The 23,006-nt window shown below is 40.7% G+C and overlaps 1 protein-coding gene across 5 annotated transcripts in view; it reads right to left on the bottom strand.

Annotated features, from left to right (window-relative positions):
* LOC140195356 (poly(rC)-binding protein 3) overlaps positions 1-23,006 on the bottom strand; it is a 189,486-nt gene that overhangs the window by 22,925 nt on the left and 143,555 nt on the right. For 3 of the 5 annotated variants that reach the window (XM_072253535.1, XM_072253534.1, XM_072253536.1), the window contains exons 3-11: positions 17,785-17,808; positions 17,656-17,688; positions 17,459-17,575; positions 12,847-12,978; positions 6,016-6,144; positions 5,557-5,700; positions 3,146-3,187; positions 2,617-2,692; positions 1,630-1,682 (exon numbers count right to left, since the gene is read on the bottom strand). In XM_072253535.1, the coding sequence (XP_072109636.1) occupies positions 1,630-1,682; positions 2,617-2,692; positions 3,146-3,187; positions 5,557-5,700; positions 6,016-6,144; positions 12,847-12,978; positions 17,459-17,575; positions 17,656-17,688; positions 17,785-17,808 (750 nt within the window). The other 2 variants (XM_072253537.1, XM_072253539.1) reach the window with 2 other exon arrangements.

Below are 23,006 nucleotides of genomic sequence, written 5' to 3'. Positions count from 1 at the left end.
CTTTATCCCCGGATTAACTGTTTCATGTGTTAAATTACATTCTGAATAGTTCACGATTACCATTTCTTGAAAAGGGCCCTTCCCACTCCAATAATTCTCTTCCCCCCGCCCCCAACCAACTTCCATTAGGCCCTGGGGACTTATCCACCTTAGTGCTCTTCAGAGAACCAACACTACCACCTCTTTCACCTCAAAATGCTCTAGTATATCAATTCACTCAATACTGATCACCCTATCCTCCACATCCTTCTCCTTGGTAAATACTGATGTAACGTACTCATTCAGGAATTCACCCTCACACCCTGCATCCACGCAAATGTAAAGCCCCCTTTACCCTTGAGTGGTCCTATCCTAATTATCCTCTAGCTCTTGACGTATGCATAGAATGCCTTGAGATTCTCTTTAATCCTACTTGACAAAGGTTCTTCATGGCCCCTCCCAGCTTTTCTAATTCTTAAATCTTTTTGTCTTCTTTTTAATCCTAAAGTGCTCTGTTTGATTCTAGCTTCCTAAGCTTTACATATTTTTCCTTTTCCTCCTTGACTAAATTCATCACCTCTGTCAACATCCAAGGTTCACTTATCTTGCCATCCCTGTTCTTCCTTCTGTGCAGTTGATCTTTAAACATCCTCCAAATGTCAAATGTGGACTTGCCCAAAAACAGCTGCTCCTAATTAACTATCCGAGTTCCTTCCTAATGCTCTGGTAATTTGTCCTGCTCCAATTTAATACACTCCCAAGTTAAGAGAGAATTTATAAAATATTTATAAAAGTTCAGGCATTTGTATTTTGTTTGGGAGTTTACCTAGGGTTTATAAACAAAACATACTTCTTTTATAGAAGAGCAAGTATCTATATTTTCTTCAAAATTTCAAAAAAAAGCTGACTGGTGTGGGCAATATTTGAAGCAGCTGATTGATAGGTTTTGTCACTGGAATATTTAAAACTTAAAATTATTCTTTTGTAATTTAAGAATAAAGTTAAAGTAACACATAAAATTTAAAATAATTAAACATTAAACTATTGCAAATATTTAAACAAAAGCTGTTTTCCTTTACCTCGCGATCCACTGATTTGATTTGCCCCCGAATGACAATACATCTTAAATCCTGCATCAGGTCTGACAGGAAGATCCCCACCATAAAGCCTTTCAGCAAATCCTGGACTTCCATGCTTCAAAACACATGCATCGATTTCCAGGACTTAAGGCCATTTAAGCAGCTGATTGTGAATGCTGACAAACTCAGCAGGAGCCAGTCACATGTGTATGTATACAATCGTGTTATACAATTGTGCTGTTATCAGTTTAGCTTGTTTTCCAGCCTTGTCACTGACTGTTGTGCATGTCTCCAATTGCATCTAGTCTTGTCTAAACAAACATGTCAAAATACTAAAGGCTATCAAGGAAGTATAAATTTGAATTTAAAAAATAATGTTCATATAAAATGTAGGGTTAAATTGATAAGAACAGTTGGTTGCTTTTTCACCATTTTAATTTTTTTTAATGTACTGCAACAACAGGTAACATGTTTGCAGGTTGTTATTATTTACAGTGAAGAATCTATAAATTTAATAATTGGCAAAAGAAGGCACAAGAAGTTACAGTGTAGATGATTTAGGAGCACTTACATCATTTGGAACAGTAAGCTCGTGGGAACTGCTCTGAGCTGTAGCATCCAGTCCTGTTGGTAGGACAACAAAGGAAATCTATTATAACCACCCGCTTGGCAGACATCTAAAAACAAGGACTCCTTAAAGGATTTAAAGCACTGATAGAGAGAAGCAACAACAAAGAATAAGTGATAGAGATTGAAAGAAAAAGCTACAAAGGATTTTAGAAATAAAAACACTATTATAGAATAATAACAAAGGTTCAAACAAAAAGAAGAATTCTAGATGCGGGAGGATAAATGACGTACAGAGAATGTGTAAAGAAAGAAGACAGATATAAAACTACCAGATGGCGTTTCAGGTGAAAAGGATAAATAATATATCTGACAAGGGTATAATTTGAAGGGGTAAAAGGAAACTCTACGAAAGGAGATTGAAAGTAAGAATGATGAGGGGGACAGCAAGTGTTAATGTTAAGAATTAGAACGGAAACTATTTTGATAGAAGCACAAATTCAAACAGTCATACCCTAAAAGGAAATTAAACAGAACAAGTAAAGAGAAAAACTGTTCAGTAGGCTTAAATTATTTCTGCCTATAGCATACACAACCTTTTCATGTAACATGCAACAGATGTATGTTAATGAGAATATCAAAGTTTTGTTATTACATAAGTTCTTAATACTAGGACAAAATTAAATTTAGGGAACACATTAAACAAGACATAATTCAGAAACATTGGAAGAAATAACAGAAACATTACATTCAAATGATGCTACACTTGTTTTTTTTAAAAAAAACAAGAAGCTCTTAACAAAGGTACAAGACAGCAATGGATAACTATTAATGATAGAACTTATTACAAGGGTGATTATAAAATTAGTCACAGCTTATACGTATGTGACAACAGGAAAGCTTGTCATTGACCACATTTAATTGATATAATGACCATGGGAGATAAAGTTGCTTTGAGAAAGGACATCCCCAGGGTGTCAAGGGTACGTACCAGGGAAACCAGGGGTGGTCTGCCCAAGGGGAGTAAAAGGGGTATGCTGCATAGCCAACTGGTGAAGCTTGGTCAACTGCAGGGCAGGATGGGAAATTAGAGCTAACCAATCAAATGGAATTATATCAGAATACAGAAACCGTATTTCTTAGACAAAAACAGAATCAGTTAACTTAAATACATAGCTTAAAATAATCAGTTTATATTATTAAAGAGCAAATTTAATGACATTTCTACTGCTTTACATTAAAAACTATTGTTAAATCTTAAATATGATTTACATTTGAATGATTAACTAAGCCTGATATATTATCATACAAGAGTCAATGATTTGTATCTGGGCCAACGTACTTTCTAACAAACATATATATTATAAAAGTAAACTTCAAATAGTTAACACACAATATTATTACCACACTACACAAAGAAAAGACCAGAGAAAACTGTCATCTACTTGTTGAAAACAGAAAGTAAATGCTGCCCAGTACAAATAAGTAAGAGGGCAATGATTTTAGTGCACAGAACTCACGTCTGGATGAGGAATTGCATACTGTCCCTGAACTGTGTATGCCTAAAACAAGAGGTTAAAATGTACAATTAAACTTATCTATGCACTTAAAAAAAACACAAAAATGAAAAACAATAAAAACCAAATACAAAATAATAAGCTGATTTAAAACTAAACGACTACAGTTTAATTTTAAAGCAATTAAAAATAATTATCTTAATGGAATAAGCTTGTTCTTTGGGATAGGGAAGAGTTCAGTCAAACTTTGCAGATATTTGCACCAATCTCCTTTTGTTTTCCTGTTCCTTGTTCCCATGAATTACAATATATTCTGTACGATTGGGGTTGGCAATGCTGGAGCACCTGCCTCCAAATTTACTGGAAGAATAAGCAAACTAATGTCAGTGCTTCTCCCAACACAGGTGCAGGTTACTCTCAGTTGACTACGTTGGGCAGGTCACATTGTTCCCACGCCAGGCACCATAATCGCGAAAAGCATGTTCTCATCCAAGATCTATCACGGGAAGAGATTACCAGATAGAGAGAGAAAAATAATCCAATAATATGTTTCTTTGAAGATGTGCAAATTCCCATTGACACCTTGGAAGCTGGTCCCTGATTTCTCAAAGTAGAGAAGGGGTATGGCGACTCTCAAGGCCATACATCGAGTGAGCACAGAAGCCTGAATAAGCAACAGAATGAGGGCACCACCTTACAAACTCAGCCAGCTGCCTCCTGCTCCATCTGTGAAAGAGTTGGCATTTCCCGCCCAGCTTCATTAGCCACCTTAAAACCCATAAATCCCGAGTTCTCATTCCCAAGGGATTCCTGATGAAAAAGCAGCTTTCAACTGGGAGGAATCTCAGGCTAAAACTCTCCTCCTTAATCTGAAGTCCATGCAAACAGGAATTATCTTTCTTTTCAGCTTGAGGATACTGAGAGCAATTGTATCCATCCAGAGAACTCAAAGATTTAAAGTACATTTGTTATCAAGGTATGTAAGCAGTATACAACCCTGAGATTCGTCTTCTCCACAGTCAACCACGAAACAAAAAAAAACACAGAACCTGTTGAAAGAAATACATCAAACCCCTCCCCACGCGCAAAATAAAAACAAATCATGCAAACGGCAACAAAAAGAAGAGTGAAAAATACAGAACATAAAATATAAAATCAAAAGAGTCCAGGCGTATTCAATTCAGCTCAGTGTTCAATACCTGCAGGCCGCCCGATTCAAAATCACTCAAAACGGCAACAAACAAAAAGAAGTAACCAGAAATCAGAAACACATCATAACGTGAACTACAGCGTCCAATCTCCAAACCATGTCAACTAAACCTTGCCCAGGACCCAGAATTCTGGCATCATTCTCCGACAGCGCCGAGGGAGAGACCATTACACACAGAAACCTTCCTCTGGCAGCAGTGAATGAGAGGCTGCTAGACCCCCTTCGCCTTCTACACTCGCCTTGATGATTTCAATCTTTCTTAGCAAGAAATGGAAGTCAATCTTGGGCTAACACCCCATCTCCGGGCTTCTTGGCCTTGAGGCTGCATGCCTCAAAGAATATCCTCAGAGAGAACAAAGCACCAGATCGCTCAATCGGCCCAAAAACATACTACCAAAATGTAGATCACAGGCTCCAACAGTAGCAGAACCACATTTGAAAGTAAAGGAAGACAGAAAAGTAGTTGTTTCAGGAACCATCTCGGAGGATTTCACCTTGGTCACGTTGTTCACTGGCGCCATCTTCTTCCAAATTCATTGCAGATCTAGAACTGAGTGTAGAATTTCCCTGCTCTGCATGATACATACCCACTTAAGAAAATACTGTTTTAGAAAATTGACAACTGTTAAAATTTGTAAGGTGAAAACTCAATACGTTCTTTTAACACAGAGGCAATAATGTAAATGTCAATTGCTAACTACTTTGCTGCTTGTTTAGAACATATGCCACACATTTATTCATTGAAATATTGGAGTTGACAGTTAATGAAATACTGCATATCCAACATATAAGGGCAATCAATTCCACAAAATAGAACACATGCTACTTAGAAAAATAGTTATATTTAAAATGCAAAAATTAAAAAAGATAATAAAACATGCATCTTGTTTTCTTAATTCTGTGATCTAACAGCCATTATTTCTGGTAAGGAAAGACTAATATTGCCAATAATAATATAAATGCCAGTAATATAAAGGGAGAATCCATAAATTCACTGATAACATTAAAGCCACTTCATTCACTATGTTAGAACAAACAAACAAATTAAAATGGTTGTAGCATTAAGAAAAATACTTTAAAAATAGAATTTTCAGCAGAAATTAAGTTATTAGTCTTCCCCTGCACCAATAAGATATAGGCATACTAAAATTCTAATTTAGTACTTAATACAAGACAGAAGACAGAAAAAATTTGAAAAACTAACAGGTGGTGGCTGATGGTGGGCCAAGATGCTGTGGTTTCCTGCAGAAGTCAAAATGTTCTCTGCTCTTACCTGGCCACCTGCAAATATGACGGGTGCAGAGGCAGGCTTTGGGCGATAGGGAATGGTGGCACCTTTGGGTGGGGACTAAAGAGAAGGAACATAAAGCAATAGAAGAATATTTTACTTATATATCTTCTTACTAAGTAGAAAGGTATTTTTCTTGCTTTTGTAACTAGTCTCATAAAACAGTTGAAAGCATTAACTATCATCATGAGTAATGATAACAAATTTTAGGATTTAACAAATCCATCTTCTACGTTAGTTACATGAGCTGAAAGTAGTTGACTTTTATCACTGATAATATTAATACTTGTATAATTGCTATTCAAGTTCGTGAATGCAAAGTTCAAAGCTAAAGGAAAGCTAAAGGAAGGTTTCACATTTCTCTAAATGTCATACCTCAAGCATCACCACACAGATCTGTTTTACACATTGAACGATCGCATCTGGAGTGCCAGAAATAGTAACTGTCCGCTCTGTGGAGTTTGGAAGCATATCACCTGCTACCTGCACCTGGGCACCTGTGGTCTATAAACAGAAGTGAATTAATGCATTAATTCATACAATAAGGAGTTAAATGACAACTTCAATTTATAATTACATACTACATAAGAAGTACTTTCTAAACATCTAGCATGAATTAATTCAGTATTTTGACATTCAGAAATTTTAACATGAAGAATGTTCCAAATGCATCTAAGTATACAATAAATGTTCAATCGTCCTTATCTTACCTTAAATCACAATCATTCTTTTTGATTTAAGAATAATTCTGTAAAACTTTGCGAGTTAAAATTAGAATTTCTGGGATTGTAAGTGTGCTTTAGTGATAATGCAATAGAGAAAAAATGAATTTTAAATTTCACTGGAGTGAGTAAAGTCAGGAATGTAAGCATAATATAACTACACTAAGGATATCATAAATATGCGTGACTAAAATCTGCACATAGATCAGTTTACCTAAATTACTAATATCATTGTAGTCTGCAAGATTCAACAACGTGTAATGTAATATAAAGGTTGCAATATTGTGTCTAATATAAAACAGTCCAGCATCACTATTCACCTTTATTTCCTCAATGACCACAATCAGAGTTTGTCCTTTCAGCAGCAAGCGTGTATAGATTTGATGTCACTCAAATTAAAGATCCTAAGCGCATGTGTGGAATTTATAGAAAGACCAGATGAGTCATGGGAAGACAACAGTGACGTAAATTAACTTGGTTGGGCTTTGTATTTGCACAAAGAGTGACGCACTTGTATGTTGAACACAATGCCCAGTAATGGTACACGAGTGCAATGTCCACCATAAATCAATGCAAAAAACCTTGAAGATCAAATAAGTTAATTGAAGCCAGTACTGGAAATTGTATCCCTCCTTAATTGTAGTAATCACATGTAACAGTGGACATTGGATGCAACATTAGATCATCCATGCATGCTTTCAGTGTACACCACTATCTCTGAATTGTCAATTCATTTTTATTGATCATTTATGGCTCAATACTCAGCATCTGCTGACTCATCCTTCTGCTGACTATTGTCAGGGTTCAGTCTTTAAATGGTACTCTTCAGTAGGCCACATGTACTGCCAGACATGAATGTGTTGCTGCTACCTGATGTGCGAGGGTGGCCAGCTGCCAGCTGATTCCCCGGTTATGATCGCTACATCCTACTGCAAGAGGCGGAGTGGAAACGTATGTGTATGAAATGTGCTTGGAAAGATGAGAGGAAGTGGTAACACATAGTCATTTGCCATGCAGCTGGGAACAACAAATTAAAATTTCTGTTGTCAGAATAGAGATGAACAGATTTAAATTTTGTTCAGATTGTTGTAAATCACAATATAGTCATCAAACAATAAGATGTATCCACTTTCTTCCCCTGTATTTGGATAAAGGTACATACACTCAGTGGCCACTTTATTAGGTACCTCTTATACTATGGTTATTTGAATTATTGTCACCTTCGTTTCAGCTTGAACCAGTCTGGCCAATCTCCTCTGACCTCCCTCATTAACAAGGAGTTTTCATCCACAGAACTGCCACTCACATTATGTTTTTTTTTAACACACATCAAAGTTGCTGGTGAACGCAGCAGGCCAGGCAGCATCTCTAGGAAGGGGTACAGTCGACGTTTCAGGCCGAGACCCTTCGTCAGGACTAACTGAAGGAAGAGTGAGTAAGAGATTTGAAAGTTGGGAGGGGGAGGGGGAGATCCAAAATGATAGGAGAAGACAGGAGGGGGAGGGATGGAGCCAAGAGCTGGACAGGTGATTGGCAAAAGGGATATGAGAGGATCATGGGACAGGAGGTCCGGGGAGAAAGACAAGGGGGAGGGGGGGAACCCAGAGGATGGTCAAGGGGTATAGTCAGAGGGACAGAGGGAGAAAAAGAAGAGAGAGAAAAAGAATGTGTGTATATAAATAAATAAATATCAGATGGGGTATGAGGGGGAGGTGGGGCATTAGTGGAAGTTTGAGAAGTCAATGTTCATGCCATCAGGTTGGAGGCTACCCAGACGGAATATAAGGTGTTGTTCCTCCAACCTGAGTGTGGCTTCATCTTTACAGTAGAGGAGGCCGTGGATAGACATGTCAGAATGGGAATCGGATGTGGAATTAAAATGTGTGGCCACTATGAGATCCTGCTTTCTCTGGCGGACAGAGCGTAGGTGTTCAGCGAAACGATCTCCCAGTCTGCGTTGGGTCTCGCCAATATATAGAAGGCCATATCGGGAACACCGGACGCAGTATATCACCCCAGCCGACTCACAGGTGAAGTGTCGCCTTACCTGGAAGGATTGTCTGGGGCCCTGAATGGTGGTAAGGGAGGAAGTGTAAGGGCATGCATAGCACTTGTTCTGCTTACAAGGATAATCGCCAGGAGGGAGATCGGTGGGGTGGGATGGGGGGGAACGAATGGACAAGGGAGTTGCGTAGGGAGCGATCCCTGCGGAAAGCGGGGGGGGGGAGGGAAAGATGTGCTTAGTGGTGGGATCCCATCGGAGGTGGCGGAAGTTACAGAGAACTATATGTTGGACCTGGAGGCTGGTGGGGTGGTAGGTGAGGACAAGGGGAACCCTATTCCTAGTGGGGTGGCGGGAGGATGGAGTGAGAGCAGATGTGTGTGAAATGGGGGAGATGCATTTGAGAGCAAAGTTGATGGTGGAGGAAGGGAAGCCACTTTCTTTAAAAAGGGAGGACATCTCCTTCGTCCTGGAATGAAAAGCCTCATCCTTTTCAGGAATTGCAAGAAGGGGATGGCATTTTTGCAAGAGGCAGGGTGAGAAGAGAAATAGTCCAGATAGCTGTGAGAGTCAGTAGACTCACAGTAGACATCAGTAGATAAGTTGTCTCCAGAGATAAAGACAGAAGGATCTAGAAAAGGGAGGGAGGTGTTGGAAATGGACCAGGTAAACTTGAGGGCAGGGTGAAAGTTGGAGGTAAAGTTAATGAAGTCAACCAGCTCTGCATGCGTGCAGGAAGCAGCGCCAATGCAGTCGTCGATATAGCAAAGGAAAAGTGGGGGACAGATACCAGAACAGGTTTGGAACATGGATTGTTCCACAAAGCCAACAAAAAGGCAGGGATAGCTGGGATCCATATGGGTGCTCATGGCTACACCTTTAGTTTGGAGAGAGTGGGAGGAGCCAAAGGAAAAATTATTAACAGTAATGACTAATTCCGCTAGATGGAGCAGAGTGGTGGTAGAGGGAAATCCAAACAGAAGCGGAGGGCTTTGAGACCTTCCTGATGGGGGATGGAAGTATATAAGAACTGGACATCCATGGTGAAAATAAAGCGGTGGGGTCCAGGGAACTTAAAATCATCGAAACGTTTCAGAGCGTGAGAAGTGTCACGAACATAGGTAGGAAGGGATTGAACAAGCTGGGATAAAACAGTGTCGAGGTATACAGAAATGAGTTTGGTGGGGCAGGAGCAAGTGAGACAATGGGCCTACCTGGACAGGCAGGTTTGTGGATCTTGGGTAGGAGGTCGAAACGGGAAGTTGCGGGGTGTGGGAACTATATGGTTGGTAGCAGCGGATGGGAGCTCCCCTGAGCAGATAAAGTTGGTGATGGTATGGGAGACAATGGCCTGGTACTCCTTAGTGGGGTCATGATTGAGGGGTAAATAAGAGGAGGTATCTGCGAGTTGTCACTGTGCCTTGGCAAGGTAGAGGTCAGTGTGCCAGACCACATCAGCACCCCTCTTATCGGCGGGTTTTATAGTAAGGTTAGGATTGGTGCGGAGGGAATGGAGAGCAGAACGTTCGGAAGGAGTGAGGTTGGAATGGGAACAAGGTGTGGTGAAGTCGAGACGGTTGATGTCCCGTCGGCAGTTAGCAATAAAGAGATCCAGAGCGGGCAGAAGACCAGAGCGGGGTGTCCATGAAGAGGAGGAGGGTTGAAGACGGGAGAAGGGGTCATCAGTGGGGGTGGGAGAGTCCTTGCAGAAGAAGTAGGTTCGAAGACGGAGCCGGCGGAAGAAGAGTTCAGCGTCAATAGCAGCACATGAAGACCCGGCATGGAGTTCAAGGCTGGTGTCTTGAAAGCTCGGATCAGAGGGGGAAGGGGGGAGGCTGGGGGTGTCAGTGGAGAGGGGAGGGTTGGAGTGGGGTACGCTCTGTCCTCAGTAAGGGCCTCACCTTTGTCCCCCTTCGCCCACACCTCAGCGAGTTCCGCGTTTGCCATGACGCTGAACTCTTCTTCTGCCGGCTCCGTCTTCGAGCCTACTTCTTCAGCAAGGACTCTCCCACCCCCACCAATGACCCCTTCTCCCATCTTCAACCTTCCTCCTCTTACTTACCCCTCGATCATGACCCCACTAAGGAGCACCAGGCCATTGTCTCCCACACCATCACCGACTTTATCCGCTCAGGGGATCTCCCATCCACTGCCACCAACCTTCTATTTCCCACACCCCGCACTTCCCGTTTCTACTTCCTACCCAAGATCCAAAAAAATGCCTGTCCAGGTGGACCTATTGTCTCAGCTTGCTCCTGCCCCACCAAACTCACTTCTGCATACCTCGATACTGTTTTATCCCCCCTTGTTCAATCCCTTCCTACCTATGTTCGTGACACTTCTCATGCTTTGAAACTTTTCAATGATTTTAAGTTCCCTGGCCCCCACTGCTTTATTTTCACCATAGATGTCCAGTCTCTATATACTTCCATCCCCCGTCAGGAAAGTCTCAAAGCTCTCTGCTTCTTTTTGGATTCCAGACCTAACCAGTTCCCCTCTACCACCACTCTGCTCCATCTAGCGGAATTAGTCAATACTCTTAATAATTTCTCCTTTGGCTCCTCCCACTTCCTCCAAACTAAAGATGTAGCCATGGGCACCCGTATGGGTTCCAGCTATGCTTGCCTTTTTGTTGGCTTTATGGAACAGTCTATGTTCCAAAACTATCCTGGTATCCGTCCCCCACTTCTCCTTTGCTACATCGACGACTGCATTGGCGCTGCTTCCTGCACGCACGCTGAGCTTGTTGACTTCATTAACTTTGCCTCCATCTTTCACCCTGCCCTCAAGTTTACCTGGTCCATTTCCGACACCTCCCTTCCCTTTCAAGATCTTTCTGTCTCTATCTCTGGAGACAGCTTATCTACTGATGTCTACTATAAGCCTACTGACTCTCACAGCTATCTGGACTATTCCTCTTCTCACCCTGCCTCTTGCAAAAATGCCATCCCCTTCTCTCAATTCCTCCGTCTCCGCCGCATCTGCTCTCAGAATGAGGCTTTTCATTCCAGGACGAAGGAGATGTCCTCCTTTTTTAAAGAAAGGGGCTTCCCTTCCTCCACTATCAACTCTGCTCTTAAACGCATCTCCCCCATTTCTCGTACATCTGCTCTCACTCCATCCTCCCGCCACCCCACTAGGAATAGGGTTCCCCTTATCCTCACCTACCACCCCACCAGTCTCTGGGTCCAACATATAATTCTTCATAAATTCCGCCAACTCCAACAGGATCCCACCACTAAGCACATCTTTCCCTTCCTCCTCTCTCTGCCTTCTGCAAGGATCTCTCCCTACGCGACTCCCTTGTCCATTAGTTCCCCCCCATCCCTCCCCACCAATCTCCCTCCTGGCACTTATCCTTGTAAGCGGAACAAGTGCTACACATGCCCTTACACTTCCTCCCTCACCACCATTCAGGGCCCCAGTCAGTCCTTCCAGGTGAGGGGACACTTCACCTGTGAGTCGGCTGGGGTGATATACTGCATCTGGTGCTCCCGATGTGGCCTTCTATATATTGGCAAGACCCGACGCAGACTGGGAGATTGTTTCGCTGAACACCTACGCTCGGTCCGCCAGAGAAAGCAGGATCTCCCAGTGGCCACACATTTTAATTCCACGTCCCATTCCCATTCTGATATGTCTATCCACGGCCTCCTCTACTGCCAAGATGAAGCCACACTCAGGTTGGAGGAACAACACCTTATATTCCGTCTGGGTAGCCTCCAACCTGATGGCATGAACATTGACTTCTCAAACTTCCGCTAATGCCCCACCTCCCCTTCGTACCCCATCCGTTATTTATTTATTTATATACACACATTCTTTTTCTCTCTCTCCTTTTTCTCCCTCTGTCTCTCTCACTATACCCCTTGCCCATTCTCTGGCCTTCCCCCCTCACTCTTTCTTTCTCCCTAGGCCTCCTGTCCCATGATCCTCTCATATCCCTTTTGCCAATCAACTGTCCAGCTCTTGGCTCCATTTCCCCCCCTCCTGTCTTCTCCTACCATTTTGGATCTCCCCTTCCCCCTCCCACTTTCAAATCTCTTACTAGCTCTTCTTTCAGTTAGTCCTGACGAAGGGTCTCGGCCCTAAACGTCGACTGTATCTCTTCCTAGAGATGCTGCCTGGCCTGCTGCGTTCACCAGCAACTTTTATGTGTGTTGCTTGAAATTCCAGCATCTGCAAATTTTCTCGTGTTGATTTTATTTTTGGTCATTTGCAACATTCTCTGTAAAACTCTAGAGACTGTTGTACGTAAAAATCCCAGGAGATCAGCAGTTTCTGAGATACTCAAGCCATTCCTACGTCACTTTGATTACATTTCTTCCCCATTCCAATCACTGAACCTCTTGACCATATCTGCATGCTTTTCTGCATTGAGGTGCTGCCACGTAATTGGCTGATTAGATACTTCCATTAGCGGGCAGGTGTTCAGGTGTACCTAATAAAGTGGCTATTGAGTATATGTTTCTGAGGCATTACCTCACGTATTTCTTTGATCTTTGAACCACCTTTGCCTATGAGAGAGCCACATTGGCTTGCTGGAACAACCAGGCGTAATGTCACAGGTGGTTTGCTGGCCACTGGACTACTTGTCATTGAAGCATTTACATCCTGTGATTAAAAACGTCAGTTAGAATTAGTAATGGATTTATCATTCCATTTAAATCTAATCTTCTATTCAGAATATCTGGGATTACACCAAATACAGCTGCCAGGAACGATGACAGAAGCGCATTCTGTATTTTATAAAATATGAATACTCACAGAATTGATACAAATGGCAGAGAGTCAGCGGGCTAGAATTTGTAGTCAGCAGGGATCCAATAATTTCTGAATAAAGTTCACAATTCAAGCTACAGAAGATGAGGAAGCTGAGTTTGTATCCTATCACGGGCAAGGCTCACTAGGAGACAAGCTTCCTGAAGATCAACTGCATTATATGGGGTGATCAAAATGAGGCAGGACCATAACAAAGGTGAAAAAAATTATTGACAACCAGCTTTGCTAAGCCTTCAGCTTGCTCAAAACTATCACATTTTTACAAAATAACCTAAATGTTTGCAATGCTCAGAAAGATTCAAAAACTGTAAGAATTCAATTAAAAACTTAAAAAGAACCAAGACACAAAAACACTCAAGCAATTATAAAAGAATCTAAATTTACAATGCCCTGGGCACCCCAGTGATCCGAATAGAATTGAAAATTAGAGTTCAGTCAGAGAAATAATGTTGAGCAGCTGACCACAACTTTGGAACATCCAAGTTTTCATGTATATCTCAAAGCTGCTTGAGTTACATTGGGAAATGCCAACGTTTCCTCTGAAACTTGGGCCACGGTATATATGTGGAAAAGTAACACATTATTTAAAAAGTTGAAACACAGGGGCAAGATGATTACAACACATTATTGAATTTAAATGAAGATATATTTTCTTAATAGCAGACTCACATACCAATAGCTTCCAAACCATTTGTATTGTGTATAAAGAAGAAATCAATTTTTGCAATGTATTTCCAAAAACACATGACAGGAGTCCCAATGGTCCCAATGCATTTGTTTATTCATTTATTCATTTATGTTCAGGATATGGGCATTGTTGGAAAAAGAGGAAAAGCATAAGTGAAAGAGGAGGGTGTGAAAAGAAGCAAATGGGGGTATTATATACTGGCAGATGATATTAGTATTTGCAAAGGAGTTAAAATGACAAAAGTAAGATGTCTGTATCTAAATGCACATAGCAACTCAAATAAAATCAATGAACCAACACCATAAATCACTATTGGCAAGTGGCTATGATTTGATAACCATTAAACACACATGGCTACAAGAAGGCAAAATAAAAGTTAAAAAAAAGAACTATGGGTGCAGAAAATTTGAAATAAAATCAAATTATTGGGAACACTCAGCAGGTCAGGCAACATCGATATAAAAGCAATATTTAACGTTTCAGGTCCAAGACCCTTCATCAGAACCCAGAAGAGAGAGTAACAAGTTGGTTTAGGAGCAGAGAGAATGGGGAAGAGGGATTGCATTAGGGAATGGTGAAATAGTTCTGTAGTACTATAGCAGAGATCAGGGTGATGACTGTGGAGCAGAGAGATAAATGGGAACTCTGCAGGTTTGGTGCCAGGCAGAGAAAAACCAACTTGAACCACAAACCACAGGGTGAAGTGAACTATAGTGAACTTATGCCTGGTTAGCAGGCTAACAACTATTTCATAAACTCCAGGACAAAAGCTTGCCATCATACTCATAAAGTAAAGTGCAAATTGCGCCTGGCTCACATAACAGATGAAGCAATTGTGCTTGATAGCTCATGTAGCACATACTGTAGGTGCTGAAGCTTGACACTGCAAAAGGCTTATATAGACACAGTACATGTGAGCTAGAGATAGTGGGAGGAAAAGTAGATAAGAAATAGTACAAGAATAAGGAAAACTTTGGATCAGGAAGCATTCATTCCAGAATGAGTGAATCCCCTGTTGATGTCAGTTTGGAATAAAGAGGAAGTTCGCTGTAATGGTACTCAATGTCAGCAAGACCAAGGGGCTGAACATTGAATTCAGGAAGAGGAAACTAGAAGTCCATGAGCCAAGTCCTCATTGGAAGATCAGAGGTAGAGAGAGTTAGCAACTTTAAATTTCTTTGTGTTATTATTTTGGAAGACCTGTCCTGGGCCCAGCATATAAGTGTAATTACGAACAAAGCATGGGAGCGCCTCTACTTCCTTAGGAGTATGCGGAGATTTGGCATGACACTAAAACTTTGACAAACTTCTACAGATGCATAGTGGAGAGTATATTGACTGGCTGCATCACAGCCTGATATGGAAGTACCAATGCCCTTGAATGGAAAATTCTACAAAAAGTAGTGGATATGGCCCAGTCTATCACAAAAAGCTCATCTACACAAAATGATGTTGCAGGAAAGCAGCATTGATCACCAGTGACCCCCCCCCCCCACCACCCAGTACATGTTGTCTTCTCACTACTGCTATCAGGAAGAAGGTAGAGGATTCTCAGGACTCACACCACCAGGTTCAGGAAAGGTTATTACCCCTTAACCATCAGGCTTTTGAACCAAAGCAGATAAACTTCACTCAACTTTACTTGCCCCAACATTGAAATGTTCCCACAACCTACTGACTCTCTTTTAAGGATGCTTTGTCTCATATTCTCGATATTTATTGCTTATTACTTTCTTTTTGTATTTGCACAATTTGTTGACTTTTGCCCACCGGTTGAACACCCAAGTTGGTGCAGCTTTTCATTGATTCTATAATAGTTATTATTCTATTATGGACTTACTGAGTATGCCCAGAATAAAATGAAACTCAGGGTTGTATATGGTGAACTTTGAAACCATAGACTCTATGTGAGTTTGTTCCATCTACAGGGATGGGTGGAATAAAGGGAATTTTTCTTGTCTGCTGAAACAAACTGACAACCCTGCAGTTAAGGGTAGTTAATGTACCCTGCTGAGCATGCCCCACAACCTTGCTATTGACACATTATACACTCTTAACTTAGCTGATCTTAACTACTAACTCCATATGGAGTCCAGTGATTTGCAAAGTGATAGAAATGCTGGCATCTGCCACTTAGAACTTTTTGTATTTGCAGTAGTTCCACAAAAGTCTAGGACTTGTTTGATGACATGTCTGAGCACCAAATCCATAGCCAAGGCAGGTGTGCTGCTCACCTTTAAAATGAATTCCCACTCAATAATTTTAGTTAAGAAGCCTAACTAATTTGTAATTGCAATTAGAAAAATTTGGCAGTATTTCATTTTTGATATTTAACAATGAAAGTAGGAAGAAAAAAAGCAAAAACGCAGTTCAAATGTGTTACTTTTGAAAATAACTGTATAAAGCTTTTGTTTCGCGACATACTCAAACCTCAACAACAAGCATCAGACTGAAAAGGTAGAATTAAGCTGAATGGTAAGGCATAATTAGGCAGTTTGTGGACACCACTTTTATAAACCTTAATGGCAGTTCCAATAATACAAGCACCCACAAGCACAAGGCCTTTTAGAAACAATGAATGGCTTTAATTCATGGAATGGATGCTGCAAAATATTGACTCATTCAATCCAATTCAAGATCATGTGCAACCTAATATTTTTAAACTCTGTCTGTAATAATTAGGTAATTCTTTTTTTGTGTAGAACATGCTTAAATATTATTGTTGATTTTGTTAATAAGATAGTTCTTTGTACTATGAACACCCGTTGGTGCATATTATTATTCGCACATATCAATGAAACTAAGCTTTTTTTTATAAACATTCAATAGAAAATGTAACTTTGCCTCAAGTTTATAAAAAGCAGTTAGTATTTAGCAATACACAACAGTAATGTCTAAATTCATTAGTACATGTCAGTAAAGCCTTTGTTAATAAATTTATTCATTGGTATAATGTAGAAAGCATAAAATTCTCTTCTCCTGAGGACAGTGACCAACAATGAGTTAAAGTGAACTCAGGGCTGACTGTGCCCTAAGAGTTAAGGTGCATGGAGGGCTGGCTGTTTCCTGGCACTTTTTCCACACCATTCACCATTTGTCAGCCGTCTTAGGCTTGGCAAGCAATGGCATTTTGGAGACTGCACTGGTATCACAGTCTGCTGCTTTGTATTCATCAGTTTCTGATATCTATAAATCAAAATTAAGTCAAAATGCTATACAAGAGATGGATAATTTATCTCCAATTATCCCAAGACCAACTAAGTCACGTATATCATTACCACCATGAGTAGAGAATTGATCTACTAAGTAAAATCATTTTTTTTTACTTCTGACTATTTCTCCTGCCAATCTAATGAACAATCCCAAGTTGCACACCATCCTGAAATGGAAATCTATCTCATTCCTTTCATCATCACAGCTCCAAATCCTGAACCACTCCCCAGTGAGAATGCTGGAGCACCTTCACCAGAAGGACAACAGCAGTACAAGGTGGTGACTGATTACCACTTTCTCACAGGGCAGCTAGCAATAAACAAATGTTGCTAAGCCTCAGCAGCGCCCAAAATCTTAAAAATGAGTAAACTATTTATTTCAAAATTGAACGTAAAACGCATGCTTGCTTACCTCTTCAAATTTATTTGCTATCATCGAAAAGGCCTTGAAAATGGTATCTGTTGGGCCTGTTATTGTTACAATGCGCTCTGGACAAGATCCCTCTGAAATGTTGATTCTTGCACTAGTCTACGAATCAAAATAAGTTATTGTTCAAATACCACAAAAAAACTTGGTTTTCTTTTGAAGAGCAACAAGCTTCAACTTACCTCCTCCCTCATCTTTTTCACCGTCTCTCCTTTCTATAAAGGGAAAAATAAATGTTCATATAGTGACTGCAACCTTCTTCAGACATGTTGAAAACTGAAAGATAGAGAATTAAAAATAACTGCACTAACCTTTCCAATGATGCTTCCAACTTCCTGCAGAACAATAGGAACAATATTATAGCTCAAATATTACATTGTTCAAAGAACTACAAATCCTTTAAGTTAATACTTCAGATTAGAAGAAATATATGATCTTTAGAGCATTAAAGTTGTTATTCATCTTTTAAATTGAGTGAAAGTATTCATGCTGAAGAGCATTTACAAATAGTAGTTCAGCATTAACTCTGCAGAAGTTCTAATAATATTGCTAGAGGGAAGTTTTCAGTTTGAAAGCAGTTTGGCACTAGGAACCAATGAGAAAAGTGTCTTCAGATATATAAAGTGTAAAAGAGTGTCTAGATTAGATATCGAACCACTGGAAAATGATGCTGAGAGGTACTAATGGGAGACAAGGAAATGGCAGACAAACTAAATAAGTATTTTGCATCAGTCTTTACAGTGGAAGACACTGGCAATATGCTGGAATTTTGAGATTGTTGGAGGTCAGAAGTGAGTGAAGTTGCCATTACCAGAGAGAAGGTGCTCAGGAAACAGCAAGGTCTGAAGGTAGATAAGTCACCTGGACCAGATGGTGCACACCCCAGGGTTCTGGAAAGGGGTGACTGAAAAGATTGTGGAGACATTAATAATGATCAATTCATTCTGGCAAGGTTCTGGAGGACTGGAAAATTGCAAATGTCACTCCACTCTTCAAGAAGGGAGAGAGGCAGAAGAAAGGAAATTATAGACCTCTGGTTGAGAAGATGTTGGAGTTGATTATTATGGATGTGGTTCTGGGCTGCTTGGAGGCACATAATAAAATAGGCCAAAGTAGCTTGGTTTCCTTAAGAGAAAATCTTGCCTGACAAGTCTGTTGGAATTGTTTGAAGAAATAACAAGCACGTTAGACAAAGGAGAATTGGTGGGTGTCGTGTACTTGGATTTTCGGAAGGCATTTTACTAGGTGCTGCATATGAGGCTGCTAAACAAGTTAACAGCCCATGGTCTTACAGTAAATATATTAGCATGGATAGAGCATTGGCTGATTGGCAGGAGGAAAAGAGTGGGAATAAACCTTCCCTGGTTGGCTGCCGGTGACTAGTGGTTTTCCACAGGGATCTGTGTTGGGGCTCCTTCTTTTTTGTGTTATATGTCAATGATTTGGATGATGAAAGTTTTGGCTTTCTGGTCAAGTCTGCGAATGATATGAAGATAGGTGGAGGGGTGGGTATTGTGAAGAAGCAGAGAGACTGCAGAAGGACTTAGACAGATTAAAGAGGAGCAGATGGAATACGGTGTCAGGAAGTGTATGGTTTTACATTTATATAGAAGAAATAAAAGCATAGACTATTTTCTACATGGAGAGAAAATCCAAAAATCTGAGGTAAAAAAGGACTTGTGAATCCTTGTGTAGGATTCCCTAAAGGGAAACTTGTCGGTTGAGTCAGTGGTGAGGAAGTCAAATGTAATGTTAGCATTCATTTCAAGAGGATTAGAATGTAAAAGCAAGGATGTAATGTTGAGGCTTTATAAATGCACTTGGAGTATTGTGAGTGGTTTTAGGCCCCTTAGCTGAGAAAGGATGTGCTGACTTTCTAGAAGGTTCAAAGGAGGCTCCGAAATTGATTCTGGGATTGAAAGGCTTATCATACGAGGAGCGTTTGATGGCTTTGGGCCTGTACTCACTGGAATTCAGAAGAATGAGGGGGATCTCATTGAAACCTATGTTTCAAGATTGAAATGTTAGAGTGTTGAAAGGCCTCTGTGGAGTGGATGTGGAGAGGATGTTTCCTATGGTGGGGGAGTCTAGGATCAGAGATTACATCTTCAGAATAGAGAGATGTTTCATTTAGAATGGAGATGAGGAGGAATTTCTTTAGTCAGAGAGTGGTGAATGTAGGGAATTCTTTGCCACAGTTGGCTCTGGAGGTCAAGTCATTGAGTATACCTAAGGCAGAGGTTGATAGATTCTTGATTAATCGGGGCATGAAGAGTTTCGAGGAGAAGGCAGGAGACTGGGGCTGAGAGGGAAACGGGTCAACCATGATTTAATGATGGAGCAGGCTCGATGGGCCAAATGGCCTACTTCTGCTCTTACAGCTTATGGGCTTAATGAGAACATTTAACACCATGTATTAGAAACTGGTTTATTATCTAACCCAAAGCAGCAGTTTACCTTAAATAGTACACAGCACCCAGATATGAACACATTTGAAATTATTTGCTGTGCTGGGATATTATTGAACACAGCCCAAAGTGAATGCTGGCAATTATTGCCTACAGCAATGGCCTACTATTTGTGTACTAGATAGATTTTCCTCTCAGATTTTGTCCAAAAGTGTGAACAGACAGACCCTCTCAACCTAAGCTAGTGTTGTTCCTGAAATACTTTCCCAGAATTAAGTCTATTAAAAATAATGAGTAACAGAAAATCCATCTAATTCGCTATTCATCTTTTTGTCAGTGGAAAGTAACACGTTGCTGCCAGCCTCATATGTCTCCAGCATCCAGACATGATGAGTGCTCAGCTGTAAATCAGGAATCTGCTTGTCTATACATTGTCAGTCAGGTTTGCTGCAGGGACAGAGCCATGTGGTGATGAGACTTTGTTCCTTCAAACAGTCATGTGGAGGATAGAAATACAAGCAGTGAAGCTTGAAGAAAGCAGAATAGAAATGGAAGGTCGCCATCATTTTCAGTGTCAGTTCTAATATTTGATACACAATCACCAAATGCTGTGGGAAAAAAATTGCTAATAATAGCAAGACAGAGAAGGTAAGAAAAGCAAAACGCATCATCCTAGAATGCGCCACATGAATGTCCTTGACTACTGCAGAGATCTCCTGAATGGCTGCCGTGACTTGAGGGATGAACCTCTGAGTTATTCCATTACCACCAGAAATCACCATTCAAGCACATCAATCACTTGCCATGGAATCCCAGCTTAAAATGTCTGTCATTTGTTATCAGACCCCATTTAATTCTCGAAGTTAGAATTCTTATCAAATTTCACAAGTTAGTACAGTGTCCATTATACATACAAACTTTACTTCTGAATCCCATTGTTTGATTCTTTACAGGGCATCGTCCAAATTAATTTTCGATAGGGGTTTACAGACATTCCACCCTGCAAAAACTCATTTCAGGGAGGTAGCACCCCCACCCTCCGCAGCCCCATATCCACCCCCCCCCCCCCGGTCGACCCCCAAAGGTGTATGTAATACTTTGTTTAGTGATTTTGTCTAATCTATAAACCAAGTTGGGTACATGCAGAAAATGTGACATTAAAATATGTACTTATATTATATTGTATTATCATGTTTATTCTATTACAACTTTAAGCAAGTCTACATGGGGTTTGGCCTCATCACGTAGGACATCAATAGTGTAGCTCCTTAGCAGCTAGCCAGTTAGTTTAAACAATGTTAGCTATGCTAATGAACAAATGACACCTGTTAAACTCACCTCGACATGTCTTTTACATTTTAACCCACCATGGGCAATAGAAGAGTCACTGTTGCAAACAGTGCAGCGAGCAACACTGACATTATTTTTGAGGTCGACTGTAAAGCCTGCCCCGAGAAAACTGATAGGTCTACATAGCACAAAGAGAGACCAATCAAGATGCTCGCTCTCCTTCTCCCTCTCCCTCTCAAAAAAATCAATTTCCAGGAGATTGTATATAATTTCTGGGCATCAAGGAGCTGCTCTCAATATGCGGGAGACTCCAGGAACTTCTGGGAGAGGTGGGATGTCTGGGTTTAAATGAAAATTAATCAGAAAGTTAATTCTGTTTAGCTACATTCTGCACACAATTTGGACAGGCTAGGCCGGTTCTGTGCAATTCCCTGGTGAAAGGAAAGATTATTTGCAACACACAGATTTTATGGAACGTCATTAACCTGAAATATTAACTCCGTTTCTCTCTCTGCAAATGCTTCCTGATCTAGTAAGTGTATCTATTGTTTTGTTCCTGTTTTCAGATTTACAGATTTTACAAAATCTTGTTATGCACATATGGTAATTGCTTACAAAGAATACAATTCCAACATTTTTTTAAAGATATAATTTCCAGTATGAATTTACTTGACTTCTCAACTTTTGAACTACAAAGCACAAGATGAGAGCACAATAGGTTAGATGGTAATGATAGTTCATAAATAGAGACACCAGCTGGCTGTTTCTGACTTTCATACCTCTGTACTCCAATGTGAAAATAATAAATACACTCTGACAGGTAGGATGCTGGAGCCTTTGAGTCCGAGGGCAGTGCTCAGTTCTGATATTCTGAAAGGCCTGGCATATTTTGTTAATAGTTCCTCAGCATCACTCATATGTGGTTGGTGCCTTCATTTGAGTGGGGTTAATAATCCTATTTGAAGAGAATAACACAGGCAAGACATTCCTTTTATCTTGGTTAACCCCAATATTTCCAAGTTTTTAATGTATTTAATGTTCTTAATAAGATATGAAATGAGTTTTTAACTTATTGAAGTAAATGTTTTTTTGTTTTATGAATTATCAGAGACACTCAGGACTCTGAAAAAGACTTGACAGGATGAAATAGAAAAAGATCATCAAGAGGGTCTGAGGGTGGGCCTTCAGAATCTGTCTTGGGCTTAGGCATCACATGTGGTTACAAAGTCTGCAAGACTTCTGTTCTCGGTGCAGTAGTGGAACTGGCATGGGGCTGAATGCAAAGAGCAGGTGAGGTGAACCATACTCCAGCTTCTTGTATCGGAGGGGGCTGACATTTATCCACAATTCTCCAATTGGCAATATCCAGAAGAATTAAACAGGTAACTGGTAATTTACCTGAAAGAGCTAGAACATTGCCTGCAGTGGTGCCACTAAGAATGGACAGGCACTCTATTGATCACATTCTCTACGGCTTCCTGGATGTGGGTGCAGTCACGGACTCACACACTGCAAAACAGGCACCCTCAGAGCAAGCAAGGGCCATGAAGTTACGTGCATAGGATCCCTGAGCAGCTGTGTGAGGAGATGCAATTTGCCCAGCCTCTTTGGTCCCACAAGTAACTTAAAGACATGTGCAAAGGAGCACTTCCACTTGGCTTACGATGGCAATGAGAAATCTGAACAATAAATCCCAGTAAATCCCTTGTCCATCGAATTTGACAACGATGATTGTGTTTGTGCAGCTCATCTGATGTGTGTTTGGTGGTGACTGTAGAAGCCAATTGTTGAACAGCATAGATGTTCACAGTGGGGACAAGGGAGTTGTCCTGATT

Source organism: Mobula birostris, chromosome 3 (assembly GCF_030028105.1).
Source record: "Mobula birostris isolate sMobBir1 chromosome 3, sMobBir1.hap1, whole genome shotgun sequence".
NCBI classification, from domain to species: Eukaryota; Metazoa; Chordata; class Chondrichthyes; order Myliobatiformes; family Myliobatidae; genus Mobula; species Mobula birostris.
The sequence above is the reverse complement of the archived record's forward strand: the minus strand, read 5'-3'. Positions and strand labels throughout refer to the sequence as shown.